At 45.2% G+C, this 18,464-nt stretch overlaps 3 protein-coding genes across 21 annotated transcripts in view; all 3 read left to right on the top strand.

The window, feature by feature from the left end:
* The window catches only part of LOC119450400 (uncharacterized), a 169,982-nt gene extending 159,224 nt beyond the window's left edge, over window positions 1-10,758 (top strand). The window contains exons 2-3 of one of the 4 annotated variants that reach the window (XM_049655320.1): window positions 9,894-10,047; window positions 10,141-10,758. In XM_049655320.1, the coding sequence (XP_049511277.1) occupies window positions 9,894-10,047; window positions 10,141-10,307 (321 nt within the window). In that variant the 3' untranslated portion in view covers window positions 10,308-10,758. Of the gene's footprint in view, window positions 1-9,646; window positions 10,048-10,140 lie in introns of those variants that run through there. The other 3 variants (XM_037713848.2, XM_037713839.2, XM_049655332.1) reach the window with 3 other exon arrangements.
* Window positions 1-12,138, top strand: part of LOC119450390 (uncharacterized) — a 171,382-nt gene extending 159,244 nt beyond the window's left edge. Inside the window, exons 1-3 of one of the 2 annotated variants that reach the window (XM_037713830.2) lie at window positions 9,602-9,676; window positions 11,377-11,763; window positions 11,859-12,138. In XM_037713830.2, coding sequence (XP_037569758.1) covers window positions 11,487-11,763; window positions 11,859-12,025 — 444 coding nt within the window. In that variant the 5' untranslated portion in view covers window positions 9,602-9,676; window positions 11,377-11,486 and the 3' untranslated portion in view covers window positions 12,026-12,138. Of the gene's footprint in view, window positions 1-9,601; window positions 9,677-11,376; window positions 11,764-11,858 lie in introns of those variants that run through there. The other variant, XM_049655306.1, reaches the window with a different exon arrangement.
* Window positions 1-18,464, top strand: part of LOC119436033 (transmembrane protein 170A) — a 111,903-nt gene that overhangs the window by 42,099 nt on the left and 51,340 nt on the right. For 3 of the 15 annotated variants that reach the window (XM_049655339.1, XM_049655343.1, XM_049655344.1), the window contains exon 4: window positions 1,056-4,750. In XM_049655339.1, the coding sequence (XP_049511296.1) occupies window positions 1,056-1,186 (131 nt within the window). In that variant the 3' untranslated portion in view covers window positions 1,187-4,750. Of the gene's footprint in view, window positions 1-1,055; window positions 4,751-18,464 lie in introns of those variants that run through there. The other 12 variants (XR_007463161.1, XR_007463154.1, XR_007463153.1 and 9 more) reach the window with 12 other exon arrangements.

Below are 18,464 nucleotides of genomic sequence, written 5' to 3'. Positions count from 1 at the left end.
CACTTTTAAATGGGTCATGTCGTCAACCCTCTTTGTCAGCAAGTCAAAGGGGGCAGCATCTGTTTTCGTTCTGCACCATGCCTCCTCTTTTATTCAAGCACCCTAGGAAAGGAAGATGCCTCTGGCTATCTACCAATTTTCCTGATAAGAAAAAAATTATGTACGCACGTACATCAAATAGCAATTAGAAAACAAATCGTTTTGACAGATTTTGCTGCAAGTGCAGCGCGCATGCATGGCCGTACTCGGAAATCATTCCCCGTTCCTTGCTGTTCAACAAAGGAAGCGGCGGCATCAATGCCTGAGCTTTCCTGATTTTGGTCATGTGAGCTTAACAGATTAATCACAATAAAAAAATTAGTCACAGTTCAAGCTTTAATCAATTAATCAGAAGGTTAATCTATCAATAACCCATCCTTAATTATATTATGACTGAAAGTTCACTGTACTCTTTTTAAGCACAGTTGCGTTGATTTGTACAGCATGTGTTGTTTGCAGTGTTTTCATTCTTTTCATTTGAGTAGCTTCTGCTACTGATATTTTTTATAACCATACATTGTTCCTATTGTCCATGTTGTCTGAAGTGTTTTTTCGTGTTTCCATGTGCCTTCTTATGTCTTGCACAAAAATTTCTATGTGCCACCCTGCAATGATCACTCGTTGATATTGCAGTATTAATAAATAAGTAAACAGAAAAGTATTTACGAATTTTCCAGCTAGATTCAAGTGCAAGAGTTGCTTTACTGTAAGCTTAGTCTTGCTGAAATTGGTTTTTCAAAATCAATAGGTTTCGAAATGAAAATGACACATGAAAAACATGTGATGCCAGTTGATTACTAAAGAAATGCAAGAAATGGTTAGAGATGTTTCTGAGCTAGAATTCTGACTGCATGGGTTGCTTAGCACTGTAGTGTTGAAATGGGTTCTTTAATTTCGTTTCCTACTTATTTACCTTGTGTAATATATGGAGTTTTGATTGCTTTCCTGGCTCAAAGTGTTTCTTTTAGCTGTTCCATGCTTCCTGTACTCACTTCATATGTTGTGACTCTGTGCAGGTGCAGTGATAGCTGGTGTGTACCGGGCAGCTCGGTTTCACATGATGCCCTTCTACGCACTGGTGTGGGGCTGTGGGCAGACAGTGTTTGCAGTTGTCATGTCCTACACCCGAGTCCTTGCCACCCTCTGACCTTGCTGCTGGATGACTTGCCAGAGAGGCCAGGCCAGGATGCCAGTGTTGTGCACCTCAGAGGAGGAGACTGCTGCGGCATTTGTGCCCTATGCTGCCGCATCTTCGGCTCAGCTATGCAGCCCCAAATTTCACCCGACCAAAGCCTTCAGCTGCTTGCTTTATTATCTGTTCATATGTGCTCCTGCGATTTGTGTTGTTCAAAGAAAGGGCTGTGTCACAATTTGTCATTTCCAACTGACACAGCCCGCTGACTCTTGATCAATGGCATGGCCATTTGCAGTCGCCTTGGCATGGTGTTTTTTTATTGCTGATGGGATTTTTGTTTCTTTCTTATGACTTTTTGCAAGGGGGCGCTTAGTCAGGTTCTATTTACTACACCAGCCACAATTTTGAAGTGTTTAAAGGCTTGGCATAGTGCCTACGAGAATGGAAACATTTGTGTGGTTGTCATGAGGTTTTGAAGCCATGCCTTCTGTGTGGTTGAGAAGCCCTTGCCAGGTATTGTGGTGACCCAAAAGAAAAGGGGTTGCAGTCAGCTGCGGTCGGATGGCACACTCATGTGGCTGCTGCACTGATGAGAGCATCACCCCGCAATTCATTCCCGGCACAGGACAGTGGAATTATTAGTCAGTTTTTGTGAATGTTTAGTGAAGACAGTATTACTTCGTGTGATCAGGTTTGTGTCAGCCTGGTACAGGGCTACTGCAAATAGGAACAGAGGGTTCCTAAAACTTGAACTTGTCATATTGGTGGCTATGGCTACAGTCAAAGAGTGCACCATTTGGTGTAAGTGCAGAGTCCACTTGGAAAGTGCAGTGGAGCATTAGCCGTCACGGCTCCACCGCCATGAGCATGAAAACTTGAGCCATTATGTGATGTATCGTTGCTCATTTTCCCTTTATTCATGTTTTTCATAGTCGCGTTAAATTTTCTTTTGACATTAGTTTTTTCTATCATATTTTCATTTGTCATTGATGGAAAATACTGATAGCGCTTCTGTCTGGAAGATCTCCATTACTTGTTGTAGCATTTCTTTGCTGAGGCATTTTGTGATGAAGTCTTAACTACCTGAGGAGGGCTCAATGTCTGTATTGCAAAACAGTGGTCCGGTGTAGGTGCATAAGAACAAAGTGTGCTTTTTTTCATGCATCCTAATATGCTTGTTATCATGTAAAACTTTTTCTGTGTTGGTGGTTCTGGTTTTGCGAACCTTTGCTTTTTTTAGATGGAGGAAGGAGGACATGGCTTTTGCAGTGACTTCAGTTGCTCTAGACACTTGGCATCCATAATTCCTCAAATTTGTTTTATTGTACAGTGCTTAGAATGCATGTGGGTTGTTCTTTTTTTGCAGGTGTAGTTGATTGCAGCTTCGAAAGTGACTCCTAAGCAAGACTTGCACAAAGAGGGTACTGTGTGTTGTTCGGGTAATGAAAAAGTTTATGCAGCAGTGACTAAAATTGCTGCAATACAAGCGAAGTGCTCTTTTTTCACTGGAAGTGTCTCCCAGAGATTTTGAATAAGACTGTGCAGGTAAATAAGTGCAAGTTGAAATGCAACACCACTCTGCTGCCAACAAAATATACACTCCTGTCTTCATGTAATATGTGCTCTATGCTAGCTTGAAGCTACAAATGTGCTCATTTGTAAACGTGTTTTGGTTATGAAAAAGGTGACTTACACCAAAGTAGTGTTTACAAGTCTGAAAGGTTAATGTTAGGATAATAAAGCAGTTGCCAAAGGCCATGTCCCCTTTAAGTTATGGCAGTTTTACACCTTTGAATTAAACAAATTTTGCCACGCAGTTGGTACTATCGTAGACTAATTTTAGTACAGTACTGGTATTTGCACCCAAAGTTTATTAAGCAAGCAGAACTGTCATTTTCTACAATATATTCTGTTACATAGAAAGTCTTTTGTTACTCTGAATTATACGAGTATGAAAAGGCATTGTGCATGCTGACATCATACAACTTGCCAAAAATGAGATGCAATGAAAACTGTGGACAACCACTCACATTGTCTACGTGACTTCTAGACTGTATGTGCTAGTGAGTGGCACAGTACATGATGTAATGCAAACTGCTGCACCACAGCATGCAGCTTAACTCTCACAAAGTACTATCATGCAGGTAAATAAGTGCAAGTTGAAATGCCACAGCACTGTGCTGCCAACAAAATATAGACTCCTGTCTTTATGTATTATGTGCTATCTGCTAGCACGAAGCTACAAATGTACCCTTTTGGAAACATGTTTTGATTATGAAAAAGGTGACTTGCACCAAAGTATAATCTGCAAGTTATTGACCACCGAAGTGATTGATTTTTTTTGGGCTGACTGTAGGTGACATTGACATCATGTGCTGCAAATGATTATATGCAAACAACTGCAATGGGTGGCACTTTTGATTGACATTTTTTTTTTCAGAATCCTCCTTCCTACATCTTTTTTGATTTCTGTAATGATCAGAGCAGTAAGTTATGTCACATAACATCTTTACCAAGCTTCTACTGGGCTATTCCCTGCTTTGGGATAGTCCTGAATGTAATTTGCTGCTTGTTCATGTTTAAGCTATGCTTGTGCAGCTTTTTATATTGGCAGCAACTGAAAACCATGTGCATTCTATTGCTGTCTTGCAGGTGGCTTGCATAGTAACTTAAGGGTCTACGGGTAAAGTTTGAAAAGAAGCCCAAAGTTGGAAGGAAAATTAAGTATAACTTTGATGCCTTTTTCTAGTAGGCTATTTTATTTCTAGGCCTGTCTTGGTTCTCTGTTTTTATTCTTTTTATAATGTGTGTGCAACATGTGAGAATTCAAAGCTGTGTTTTGTTTGTCCACATCATTTGTTTCTTCTTGAGAACATTGTTGCCTGGGGCAAAATGTGGCGTATATGAAAGGCGTTTCAAGGGTGCCAATTATTTAATACTCAAAAACATTGCAGTGCATTAAGGCAACAATAGTTAGCACCAACTGCCATCTTTCAAATTGCTGCTTCTCTGTTGTTCACCAAGTGTCTGCCTTCCAAGTTAGAGGGCTCAACACCATTGCAATAAGCATTTCTGCTTCTGTGTTTTTGCCTTCAAGCTGGACCTACATTAGGTTGTGCTAAATTACGTGGCAGTGGTACTGAGTTCCTTTTGTCAGTAGTGAAATGGCTGTTGGTGGCACATGGTGGCACGTGCCTGTGTGTAAAGGAGCAGCACAGTTTTGATGTCTTAGTACAAGACCCTGCGAGCAGTGAATTGTGAGACAGGAGAGGTCACAACGTTACTTGTATTAAAGTGTACAGTGTGTCTCTGTCCCAGGACAAGGCCAACATGTAAATATTGTACATAACCATCATAGGCAGAGTCATTCTACCAGGCCAGACAGGAACACCTAACTTGTTCAGGATGCTGTATGGAGTATGTTGTGAATAGTGTAAATACCTGTTGCAAAGGTCAGTGGTGCCACAAGAAATGTTCTGCGACACTACAGTGGATGGACAAGAAAGTGGTAAAGACTGCTATGGCGGCATGCTTTATTTTGTCGAATAAAACAACCCGAGAAGAGAAATAAAAAAAAGCTTCTTCCAGTAATCTTGTTGCTTTCACCCTTTTGTAGCGTGAGAAAAAAAAGCTTCCAGTAACCTTGCCGCTGTCACCCTATTAAAGCATGAGAAAAAAAAAACTTGTTCCGGTAACCTTTGCTGCTGTCACCCTTTTGCAGCATGAGAAAAAAAAAAGCTTCCGGTAAACTTGCTGCTGTCACCCTTTTGTAGCGTGAGAAAAAAAAGCTTCCAGTAACCTTGCTGCTGTCACCCTATTGCAGCATGAGAAAAAAAAAGCTTGTTCCGGTAACCTTGCTGCTATCAACCTTTTGCAGCATGAGAAAAGAGAGCTTCCTCCGGTAACCTTGATGCTGTCACCCTTTTGCAGCATGAGAAAAAAAAGCTTGTGCCGGTAACCTTGCTGCTGTCACCCTGATGCAGCATGCTGAATTATCTTGAAGAGGATGTCGCTCTTCTTGGTCTTGACGTTGCAAGGAATGTTGCTGTGGCGCAACCAAGCAAGCAGCACAACTGAGTTCACCTTGCTGAGCGTGTCAAACTGGAACCAGAAAGACTGTAATTAGCAGTGTTAATCTGTTGAATGCTAAGCAGGTGCATATCTGGCTGGCTGCAGATAGTTTTTGGAGCACAATAGCAGCCTAGATATATAACTTTTCAGTTTCAGGATGTGTGCTCTGGCTGAAAGTTTTTCACTGTTCCCGTGTTCTAAAAGCTTTGGCAGTAAAGTGCATCTAAAAATCTGATGCAGGCATGCAGCCTGAGCAGTATGTAGAAAAGGTAGCAAGTAAAAAAAAAAGGCCATTGTCATATGCTTGGGTGTTCCCTTGACTGTATGACAAGTATATTCTCTAGTGAACATAGTGGACTAATTAGTTGAAACCACTTTGCAAATTTTAAGAGCGTGAGGTAATTGTGAAGTTGTCAAATATACTGTCAGATGATGCAGTTCGTTGCAACAAGTTGCACGTTCACTTCCTTACAAAGCAAAAATCATGAGTTTTACGTATTAATATGCTTAGATTAACACCGTTTGCACATTGCTTACGGGATGTGTTCTTGCTTTAGACTCTATAGATGTATTATAAAAACGCTGTGAGCATAGTGAATGTGGTGTTTTTGCAGAAGAGTTGCGAGGCGGATAGGAAATACTTTGCCGCTAATAACGTGTTTCAGAAGACTTGACAAACATTAACAAACATTTGTTAATTTACTTTTTTATTATCTTAAGGGGCAGTTTATATAGATTATTTGGAGGCAGTCGCATCTTAATGCACCCCCAGTTTCCTTAAATCTTGGAAATCGCACTTAATTCATAATATCATCATCGAATTTCATCGCTTAATCCAGTCATTATCAAAATTAATTAACCGAGTCCACCGCGCTGTCGTAAAACGGAAGCGCCTCGTTACAAAAGTAAACTTAAGGCAGATTGGAATCTATGTGAAGCGAACCTTAAGTAAAGCGGTTGATTAAATGCTTTACAGCTAACGGATATGCGTACAATTTAGCGCTGAAAGGTGTACGTATGCAAAGTGAAGTACGACATTTTCCTCCGCCGCGGAGAGAGAGAGACGTTTTAATGGCAGAAAGGTGGAGAGGTCGGCCTCAGTGAAGTGCCTCTAGCCTGCTACTCCGCGCTGGGGAAGGTGTTAACAAATAGGACGTGAAGAGGAAGGAGGACGTTGGTATGGTTAACACGATGATGAGGGCTGCAAAGCATACTGTTTCTGTGCTACGCGTACGTGCACACTTCCCATAACAGCACAGTCACCTTCGCTGGCAGAGGTAGAGGCTACTACAGTGTAGCTAGAAGACTGTCTATAGCTTGCATAATTTTTGCAGCTGTTAGCGCCACTGGCGTATATAAACCACTCAGTAGCAGCTGCAGGACGTCGATGATTGGACGCAGCATCACTTTGATGACAGAGTCCAACGGTGATTTTTCAGTGCATTGTCCTTGCTCGCGCTGACCGTCTAAGGCCCTTGTACGCTGCGGCACCACCCGCCGCGGTGGCTCAGTCAGCTATAAGACGTTGCGCTGCTGAGCACGAGATCGCGGGATCGAATCCCGGCCACGGCGGCCACATTTCGACGGAGGCGAAATGCAAAAACGCCCGTGTACTTGCGTTGTAGTGCACGTTAAAGAACCCCAGGTGGTCAAAATTAATCCGGAGCCCTCTACTACGGCGTGCCTCATAATCAGAACTGGTTTTGGCACGTGAAACCCCAGAAAGAAGAATACAGCAACATTTAGGGATTGTGTACCTCATGCGTTACCGTGGGACATACCTATTCTAGAGAATTGGCCAAGAACGCGCATACCCCAAGTGGCGCATACCGAATGGCTAAATAAATTCGTGGGTTCGCAACATTCATATGGGGACGGATTACCAGCGCAACTGTTTATGCTGCATAGATTAGTAAATCTTGCATTTTTTTTTTTTTTTCATACGGCACCACACTACGCCGACACAAGCGTCGCCGCGGTTACCGCATCTCCCATGCATCTGCCGCAACCGCTGCTGCAGCCGCGCGGGCACCTCCGACGCGCGTGACGTTATAACCACAGAAGCGCAGGTCACGTGCGCAGTCGCCGTCGCCACATTACAGTGGCTAGAATGGGGAATAAAGGGACTTTAATGGGGAAGTGTGACGAGCGGCACGCAGCGCCTACGGGGCGCATTGAAGCCGCTGGTAGGGAGCCGCCAGGGGGCGCACGCTGTCGTTGACACGTTGACCCAATGGAAACAAAAAGGACAATAGAGATTTACAAGAATGAGAAGAAAGAAATTAGAAGGGAAAATCTCTACGATCACACAAAGGGCAGTGTCTTGCTATTTGAGGCTCGAGCCGGTTGCCTAAGGACCAAAACATACCGGAGCAAATATTCGGAACAAGATGAGGCGTGTGTATGCTGCAGTAAAGATGCAGGGACCACTCAGCAAATCCTAATGGAATGCGACGGGATCTATCCAGCGAGAACCGTAGGTAACGTGCAACTCCCAGAAGCGCTTGGGTTTAAAGTGGAAGGAAACATAAACAGATCAGCCGTAGAGATAAGCAAGAGACGATTAGAGTACTGGTGGAAAAAAAGCAGGGAAAAGATGGATACGACCTGATCTCTTAAAATCATAGGTAGCGGTACAAGGTAAATTTTTGAAAAAAGAAAAAGAACAATAGGAGGCATACAAAATTGCTAGTTAAAGAACACCTGATTAAATCAAGCAGGCTAGGTGACTATTTGTCGCCGCCCCGTTTCAAACGGGATGCCAATAAATCATCATCATCATCATCATGGCTGTGAACTGCGAGCACCGCGAATCTCTGCACTGGCGGAAGCAGGAGCGGTGGCAATGAATTGTTCTTCAAGCAGACCGTTGACTCTTAAAATTGTTAAGTGCCTGCTCATTTCACTTTTGCATTATGTACGCATGGTGAACGCAGTAGAACACGCGTCGGACCGAGGGCACGCTTGACTCTTCTTAAGTTTCGCGGTATCGTGGTCGCGACGAGGGCGACGCATTTTCGTTTGCGGAAGACGTATGCATTGGTTTCCGTGCGTCGTAGAGCGATATATTTTGTTAGATTAAGTGTTCTAGCAAGTGCCAGCCATGGTGCAAGATAATTAGTGCCAATAGCATCTTACAGCTGCATGTAACGTCGCTGCGCGCTGTCAATGAGCCTTTGAGGTGACATGACATCGTGTTGTGGTGAAGCTTTATAGTTGCTGACAAAAGTAAAACAAGGTATAAAACTAGATTTCATTCGTACCTCGACAAACTTATCCAAACAGGGTAGCGGTTTTCGAAATGCGTTTTGCACCTCGTGTAAGGTTACTGAGTGAATGATGTGATGAAACTAGCAATATTGCCGCGAAGCACTGTTTGTTTTCTTTTGAACAGCCTCTGAAAGCTTCTCTATATTTTGTAATAGCCTCGATCGTTGGCTACGCGATACATGACCAAAGCGCGCTTGCTTGAACTTGCGGAGCCCTTCTGCCACGCAAAAATAATCATGATCTGGTTTCCTAGCGTTTCATTTCTTGCAAACTCATCGCTCGGCGCTGCCGCGTTGGTGCAGTGGTTACGGTGTTCGGCTGCAGCTGACGCGAACAACGCGGATTCGATCGTGGCCGCGGCAGTCGCATTTCAATGTGGGCGAAATGCTGGAAGCCCGTGTACTGTGCGATGTCAGTGCACGTTAAGAAACCACAGGTGGTCGAAAATTCCGGAATCGTCCACTACGGCGTGCATCATAATCACATCGTGGCTTTGGCACGTAAACCACCAGCAGTTATTATGGCGAAACTTTTATGTGTCTCATGCGGAGGTGTTTTTTAAAGCGTTGGCAATGGGCTTGTCGAAAACCCGGCGTCACCACGGATGGCAAAAAAAAAAAAAAAGAAATGTCACGTGGTCCTATGGAAATGCATATACCCGATCACGTCTGGCGCATACCTCCATACCCAAGTCCGGGATATGCGGGTATGCGTGACACGGGGTTTTACATGCAGCGAAAGCCTATCATTTGGTAATGTATAACCTAATGTGTAACTTAATGTATAACTCCATGCATGACTAAATTTGCAACAGGCTTTCGCCTTCAAGTGTTGCAAAGAGTGTAACACTGATCGGAATGTTTAAAAAATTGGCGCTCGCCACATTCCTGTCAAGAATGCCGACGACGGCACAATGCCGCCCTAACAAGTAGCTTTTGTACATCGTTGCTACTCACTCAAACCATAGAATAAAGAACCAGCTTCTCAAACCGTGAGCATCAACAACACTACCCCCCCCCCCCCACCAAGCGCCACGCACAAAGAAACACAAGCTAGTCCGCCGATTCCCACAGTCCACGCCGAGAGGTGGCACCTGGTGTCGAGAGTATAGGAGCGCGCCCGCAGCCTGCGCACGAGGGTAAAATAAGTGCTGCTACTGTAGTCCTGCTGTAAGCTTTCTCAAGGCGACTGTCGCAGCACATTCGCGGCTAGTTGACAACGAGGAAGCGACTTGAGGGGATTGACTTCAGCAAGGGCAATGATCCCGGGATGCTTCATCGACTTGGCGTTGGTGCCCATGCCGGGCTTGGCGGTGCTGTACGCGATGCCCAAGGCGCTGAATGTGATCGCGGCCACGACACCCATGATGCCGAAGAAGGTCGCGTTCGGCGGGCGCGTTCGGCAGCGCCATGTTCGCCATGTCCAGGCCGGCGCTGGCTCTCCCCGCTGCTGCTACTGCTCGTCTCGCATCAAGGTGCGTAGCTACAATTCCTGGACCTCGCAGCAGCAGGCGTCTTCTAAGCTTCAAAATGGTGCGCCGCAACCCCCGCGTTTGTTTGGTTGTTTCTTTGTTTTCCTCCAAGAGTGGCTCATACCTACTGCGTCTTCCTTTTCTTCTTTCGTAGGGCTCCCAGCCCATAGCGCGCAGTTATACCACCTCGAGGATTGCCGAGCGGCCCACAGCGAGGAGTACGTCGGCACGGGAGGCGTTGCGCCAAGGTCTGTCGAACTGGCATTTGAATTTTGGTTCCATGGCGGCGCCTTTGACTTTGAAGAGGACACAGACAGCTGAGGCGCATGTGGCGCTGTTTGTCGAGAGGCCACGTACCAGGCAGAGCTGAACAACGGCGTCAAAGACCTGTCAGGGTCGAACTTTGGAGACGCCGACCAAAGGACGCAGAGGGCATGGCCTCTCGTGTTTTCGAACACATTTCGTGATTTTTTACTCGTATCTCTCCTTATTGAATAAATGCGTATGGCTAAAAAAATGTGTGCTCTGCAGGTCTTTCCCAAGTGTACCAATCGCACCAAGACGTTGTCGTAGTCAAAGCATGCTCAAAAGTCAAATGTCCCTGAAACCCCACATCAAAACGGACGCTTCCGATCAGGTGCTAGCTTGTATAACAGACATTTCTTTTCTAGAGTAGCGTGGCATATGAGACACGGTTCACGTTCCATGTGCGTATACCCACTCGCCAGCTGCATGTTTACCTTTTGAAAAGTACGGATTTAGTTCAATTCGAAAACGCACGCATGTGCAATAAGTAATATGGCGAATTCTGTGGGCATTTTCTTCGCGCGAAATAACTTCGAAGTGGTGCTGATTCCGTTGAATCAGCCCCACTTCGGTGTTAGGTGGTGACCTAACTTATAATTGCAGTTGGGTCGCCGCTACTACAATAGGAGCTTCAAGTATGCCAGGGAGGACGTGAAAACGAAAAAAAAAAAAAAATACTGAAGGGTATCGCCGCCTCGATATTGCCGGCGTCATATCTTTCAGAATTGCGTGATAAAACCCAGCTGCATGTATGTACATACTATAAAAAAGACTATATATATATATATATATATATCGCCATGATTATCATCGGCTTATATTTATGTCCACTGCAGGACGAGGACATCTCCCTGCGATCTCCAATTACCCCTGTCTTGCGCCATAGCGGGCCAGCACCATCGCCATCGCGGAAAGAGGGCAACGCTGAAAACGACCCCCCCCCCCCCCCCCCCCCCCCCACCAAGCGCCACGCACATAGAAACACAGGCTAGTCCGCCGATTCTCACAGTCCACGCCGAGAGGTGGCGCCTGGTGTCGAGAGTATAATAGCGCGCCCGCAGCCTGCGCACGAGGGTAAAATAAGTGCTGCTACGGTAGTCCTTCTGTGAGCTTTCTCTAGGCGACAGTCGCAGCACATTCGCGGCTAGTTGGCAACGAGGAAGCTACTTGAGAGGATTGACTTCAGGAAGGGCAATGATCCCGGGATGCTTCATCGACATGGCGCCGGTGCCCATGCCGGGCTTGGCGGTGCTGTACGCGATGCCCAAGGCGCTGAACGTGATCGCGGCCACGACACCCATGATGCCGAAGAAGGTCGCGTTCGGCGGGCGCGTTCGGCAGCGCCATGTTCGCCATGTCCAGGCCGGCGCTGGCTCTCCCCGCTGCTGCTGCTGCTGCTCGTCTCGCATCAAGATGCGTAGCTACAATTCCTGGACCTCGCAGCAGCAGGCGTCTTCTAAGCTTCAAAATGGTGCGCCGCAACCCCCGCGTTTGTTTGGTTGTTTCTTTGTTTTCCTCCAAGAGTGGCTCCTACCTACTGCGCGTCTTCCTTTTCTTCTTTCGTAGGGCTCCCAGCCCATAGCGCGCAGTTATACCACCTCGAGGATTGCCGAGCGGCCCACAGCGAGGAGTACGTCGGCACGGGAGGCGTTGCGCCAAGGTCTGTCGAACTGGCATTTGAATTTTGGTTCCATGGCGGCGCCTTTGACTTTGAAGAGGACACAGACAGCTGAGGCGCATGTGGCGCTGTTTGTCGAGAGGCCACGTACCAGGCAGAGCTGAACAACGGCGTCAAAGACCTGTCAGGGTCGAACTTTGGAGACGCCGACCAAAGGACGCAGAGGGCATGGCCTCTCGTGTTTTCGAACACATTTACACACAGTGATTTTTTACTCGTATCTCTCCTTATTGAATAAATGCGTATGGCTAAAAAAATGTGTGCTCTGCAGGTCTTTCCCAAGTGTACCAATCGCACTAAGACGTTGTCGTAGTCAAAGCACGCTCAAAAGGGAGTTTGAGCTTTTGGTCAAGGGAGATCGGCGATCTCCCTCAGCGGCTGAAGGGAGTACTCTCGTGCCCAGGCTTGTTGTTGTAAAGCTGAGAATTTAATTATGGTTTGCTTTAAAAATAATGTCGAGTGTTTTTCAAAACAGTTCTGTTGAAATAAATAAACGTTCAAGTGCAATTCAGTATACTCGCCACGCCGCAAAGGAACACAGAGAAGCACATGGTGGCTAGCGTCGCTGTCAGCACTGCTATGTTTAGCGAGTGCACTTTGATTTTTAGGGAGGTGTATGTTTTTCGCATCAAATATAATAAATAGTATTTTTATGGAAGAAGCGTTAATTATAATGGCTAGGAGCGTAATTAGAAGTTACATTTTTGTAATTCTACAAACATCAAACGCCGCTGATAGCGCCTCTGGCGGCTTCTTATGAAAACTTGTTATTGGCCGTGTGACACTGCCACAACTTCCTTGAGGTTCAACTCCCTTAGGAAGTTTCGCGCTCCCTTATCCTAAAAGAGTTTGTGGGTGCCCGTGTGAGACGGGTATGAAAAGCACAGGTAGCGGTACAAGGTAAATTTTTGAAAAAGAAAAAGAATAATGAGAGGTATGCAAAAATACTAGATAAAGCACATGTATAGTATACCTGATTAAATCAAGCAGGCTAGGTGACTATTTGTCGCCGCCCCGTTTCAAAGGAGATGCCAATAAATCATCATCATCATGATCACCACGTCGCCCGATGCGAGTCGCGCCGGCTCTGCTGCTACAATGACGCCGCCCGCCCTGACCTGTGGGCAGTTGCGCTCGTTTCTTTTCTGCGATAGCAATTATATGGACACTCAAAGAGGATTTTTGGTGTCGCCGTGGGGTTCCGTATGACGTCAACGGCGATGAAATCGTCGCCGCGCGCCGGACGCTGTATGTGCGAGTGAAAGGGCGCGAGGGACGCGCGCTTTCACGGGGAGCGAACGCACGGCGGAGAACAAACGCGCGTTCTGCGCCGTGATCCCTGAAGGGCTGCAGAATTAAGCGTCTCTTTCCTCCTTTAGAATCACCATAATATATATATATATATATATATATATATATATATATATATAGAACAAACGCGACTTCTTCCGTCGCGCGAAAGACCGTGGGGGGACGGGAGGGAGGGAGGGGAGGCGACGTTTAGCTGCGGCACCAAATGCATATTTATATAAAAATGTTGCTATGCGAGAAGGTGGTAAAGACTTCCGACGTTGCTCGACGAGTTTCCCGTTCCGATCTCGTCGAAAACCTCCGAGCCGCCGCCCCCAGAGGCCCTGGCAACAGTCACCAACGCCGCGCGCGTTCGGTGCGAACGCGGGCAAAACGGCGACGGCGTCGACAACAGTTCTGCGCGTTGCTGGTGCTGCTGCATGTCCAAGTTTATACAGCTGATAAAACTACTACCATTACTCTGTATAGCTCTCTGCTAAGTTGCTATCGCAATTGATGCTTCGCCTTTCGGGTGAAACTGCGATTTTTTTGTGCTGCAGCAAGTATATATGTGTACTCATGGCGCGAAAACATTGTTTCGTGCCTCGATGCTACTATCGTACTGCTGCCCAATTTTCGCTGTTAGTTTCTACGATTTGGTCAAAGCTCCCAGCAGTGGCAACTCTGAAGGGGTCCGATCTGACATTTCGCCTCAGCAGTGAGGATGCAAACAATGAACTGGGTGCACTGCTGGATAGTAGGAAGGTTGAAGAAGCTTCTCACATGATAAAGAAGTCCACAATGATTTATTCACACAGTACCGCAGCAGTATACGGATGGCGAAATAAACAGACGGAACAGAGCGCTAACTCATGAGTGTTTATTGCACGAGAGCAGATATATATATATATATATATATATATATATATATATACAGGGTGTTTCATTTTAGCTGCACCAAAATTTTAAAAATTGCCTGTGGCAGATAGCACAATTGTAATTGTTGATCTAAACTAATCGATGAGGCGGCCATTACTTCCACGAGAAATAAAAACACCGAATTGAGTAATTAACATATTTACACTAATTAACTTTTTAATTAGTTGTTTAACTGCACATCTTTCAATCTACGAATTATAGCCGCTGAGTTCGCAAGGCGTATCCACTTACAACGAATTCTCAGGACTGCACCAGTTTCGAGATATTAATTTTCAAAGTGTCCGACGAAATACATGGGCGTTCCAGTTAACTTAGTGCTTCAATGCATAAAACAGCGTTTGCCTCAAAAAGTTAACTGGAACGCCCATACAGTTCATCGGACACTTTAAAAATTAATATCTCGAAACTGGTTCAGTCCTGAGAATCCGTTCCAAGTGGATACGCCTTGCGAACTCAGCGGCTATAATACGTAGATTGAAAGATGTGCCGTAAAATCATTAATTAAAAAGTTGACTAGCGTAATTATGTTAATTACACAATTAGGCGTTTTGATTTCTCGTGGAAGTAATGGCCGCCTCATCGATTAGTTTAGATCAAGGATTATAACTGTGCTATCTACCACAGGCAATGTTTAAAAATTTGGTGCAGCTAAAATGAAACACCCTGTATATCATTGCACAAAAGGAAGGGAGCAGGAAGACACACAAATCAATCCAGCACGTTTAACTGACACAGGCGCCTAACGCGACAAAAACTCAGTTATTAGCGCTGTGTGCCGTCTGTTTCTTTCGCCGTGCGTGTGCTACTGCGCTACTGTGTAAAATAATGCCATACAAACTAGCCCACCAGTCTGTCCTTTTGAATCAGTAATGCTCCCCGACCATGATTACCCTGAAAAGATGAGCGACTCGCGGCTAGTCTTTTGCGTGACGTACAGGGTATGTTGCACGCAAAATAATCCTGAAGTCTGTGTGCAAGGAATGCTTTGACGAGCTCCTTGTTGCTGCCGGCGAAGCCAACGAACAGGTGGCGATGTTCACCAAGTTCTGCGTCAATGGGGGCCTCATTACCCTTCGCCTTCGGAGAAGCTCTTCTCATTTGTATAGACGCCCTTGAAACCACTTTTTTCGACGTGGTTCAGTTACAACGTGCTGCACAGTGACAGGTCGTAAGAACTTGTCTCCTGCCTGCACAAAAACGACGTCATAATGGGCTGTGCGCCGCATGGCCCCAGCCTTACCAACCAGGTAACTAAATTCTTTTTGGTCAACCGTTTGCATTGCTACACGAAAGCACTAGCTCAACAAAGAGAGAGCGTCTTCCCATGAAAAGAAGGAGCACCTGAAGCTCAGGCGCGTCAGTACTAAGCAGAGAATAATATAAGGCTGAGAACGTTCTGTTTGAACTGTTTGTGAACAATTTAAACAATTTTTTTTTCCATGAGAAAAAAGCACCAACTCAGGTGCATCGCGTAGCAAAACATCATCGATGACTGAGAATGGTTTGTTTTGGACGGATTGTGAGCCACTCTTCAAAAATGAGTTGTTTGCGTAAACAGTGTGTCAAAATTAAATGTTTGCTCCCGAGTTACCACTGCGAATTTTCTTGTTTTGCGTTCGATAAGGTGTCAGCGGGGAGTAAATCGGCTAAAGCAAGCTACAAATTCTACCATCGACGCGCGCTCAATCGGATTATTACCTTGGCGCCTTTCAATTACGAAAGGGCTAGCATAGCTACTCTATCGCCAGTTGTAGCCATGCATGAGCGAGTATATTACGAAGCTTTCTTTTTTTTTTTGTTATTGCATATTAAGCTGCTCACGCGGATGATCGCATTCCATGCAGCGCCCTTACAGTGGCTGCTAGCCGCCGTCGCTGCCGACGTTGATGATGATGATGATTTATTGGCATCCCCTTTGAAACGGTACGGCGACAAATAGTCACCTAGCCTGCTTGATTAAATCAGGTATACTATACAAGTTCTTTATCTAGCATTTTTGTCTCGCATTATTATTTTTCTTTTTTTCCCCAAAAATTTACCTTGTACCGCTACCTATGATTTTAAGAGATCAGGTCGTATCCATCTTTTCCCTGCTTTCTTTTTCCACCAGTACTCTAATCGTCTCTTGCTTATCTGTACGGCTGATCTGTTGATGTTTCCTTCCACTTTAAATCCAAGCGCCTCTGGGAGTTGCACGTTACCTACGGTTCTCGCTGGGTGGATCCCGTCGCATTCCATTAGGATGTGCTGAGTGGTCTTTGGACCTTTACTGCAGCATACACATGCCTCATCTAGTTCCGAATATTTGCTCCGGTATGTTTTGGTCCTTAGGCAACCGGCTCAAGCCTCAAATAGGAAGGCACTGCCCATTGTGTTATCGTACAGATTTTCCCTTCTAACTTCTTCTCATTCTTGTAAATCTCCATTGTCCTTTTTGTTTCCATTCTTTGCATCTAATTCACGGTCTCTATTTCTCTCTCTTTCTGATGACTCCTTGTTGTCTATTTACAGTTTCGATTATCCTGTACTTGGTTGCCACCTTCCTTGACCTCTTCTTCCATTCTGTGTCCACGCTTTTCATGTACAGATACTTGTGCACTTAAGCCGCCCATTTATTTTCATCCATGTTCCTGAGCCTTTCTTCAAAACTAATTTTGCTCTGTGCTTCTCTGACTTCAAAAGAGGCCCAACCCATGTCACCCTGCACTGCCTAATTTGTGGTATTACCGTGGGCTCCCAAAGCCAAACGGCCTACTGATCTTTGGTTAACTTCCAAACCCGACAAGATATCCGATTTTAAGCATAGAATGGCATTTGCGAATGTTAGCGCTGGCACCACTACTCCTTTTCAGATTCTACGCACCACCTCATACTTATTGTGGCCCCACAGTGTTCTGTGTTTCATTATTGCTGCATTCCGCTTCCCCTTTATTTTCAGATTATCGTGGTGGTTGCTTGAGTAATTCTTTGCTTCGTTTATGTGTACGCTGAGGTACTTACATTGCTTCACTATAGGTATTACTTGCTGTTGAATTGACACCACGAAGTTACTCGTCTCTTCATTAAAGATCATAATTCCTGATTTCTCTGTGCTAAACTTAAGGCCTAGATTTGTCACTGCATTCCCACAGATATTGGCAAGTATCTGTAAATCTTTTTATTGTCCGCTAGTAGCACAATGTCGTCTGCGTACATCAGTCCAGGGACCTTCTGTTGCACCATTTGTCCATTACGCATGTAGGATAAATCAAAACCTAATTCGCTGTTTTCCAGTCGTCTTTCTGTACCCTTAACGTAAAGCTGAACAAGAACGGTGACAGAGGGCATCCTTGCTTCAATCCTTGGTGAATTCCCACCATTTCATTACCTTTTCGACCTTCCCATACCACTTGTACTTGGTTGTCTCTATATATCTCCCTCAGCAGCTCCACGAAATCGTCATCTTTGCCTTCGCGCTGATGAAATATATCCCACAACAATTCACTGTCTACGTTGTCATAAGCTCCTTTAATATATACTATCGATAAAGGTCTTTTCTGAGCTACTGAAATATCTATGCACTGACTTAGTACAAACATATTATCCTCTAAGCGTCTGCCTGGCCTGAACCCATTCTGTAGTTCCCCCAATACATCGTTTTTCTCTACCCACTTCGACAGTTCTAATTTTATGGCTTGCATTGCCATTCTATATATCACCGACGTTACTGTAACTGGCCTGTACGAGCTCGTCTTATCCTTATCTCCTTTGCCTTTGTGGATGAGGTTCATCTTGCTTTCACGCCATCCAACGGGAATTTTCTTTGTTCTAATCACTTGCTCTATGGCATTAGTCAGCAGTGCCTTGCTTTCTGGACCGAGGTTCTTGATTAGCTGTATTGTGATTTCATCGGGTCCTGCTGTCGTGTTGTTAGGTACATTTTCTGCTGCCTTTTTCCAATAAAAACTTTCTATGCTCAATTTTGATCTCTCAGGCCTCTCTGCTGTTGCTGGATCTGTTGTCTGAACTACGCTTTTTCTCGTGCCGAAATAAAGAACGTGGACGGACGGACGGACGGACGGACGTCGGAGCCGTCTGATGATGAAAACTTCGTGCATGATGAAAACAAATAAATTGCGCTAAAACGTCTCGGGTGATTTAAAAAAAAAGTTGTCGCAGTTTCACCTGAAAGGCGAAGCATCAATTGCGATAGCAAATTATTAGAGAGCTATACGGAGTAATGATAGTAGCTTTATCAGGTGTATACCCTTGGACATGCAGCAGCA

Source organism: Dermacentor silvarum, chromosome 1 (genome assembly GCF_013339745.2).
Source record: "Dermacentor silvarum isolate Dsil-2018 chromosome 1, BIME_Dsil_1.4, whole genome shotgun sequence".
Taxonomy (NCBI): Eukaryota; Metazoa; Arthropoda; class Arachnida; order Ixodida; family Ixodidae; genus Dermacentor; species Dermacentor silvarum.
The sequence above is the reverse complement of the archived record's forward strand: the minus strand, read 5'-3'. Positions and strand labels throughout refer to the sequence as shown.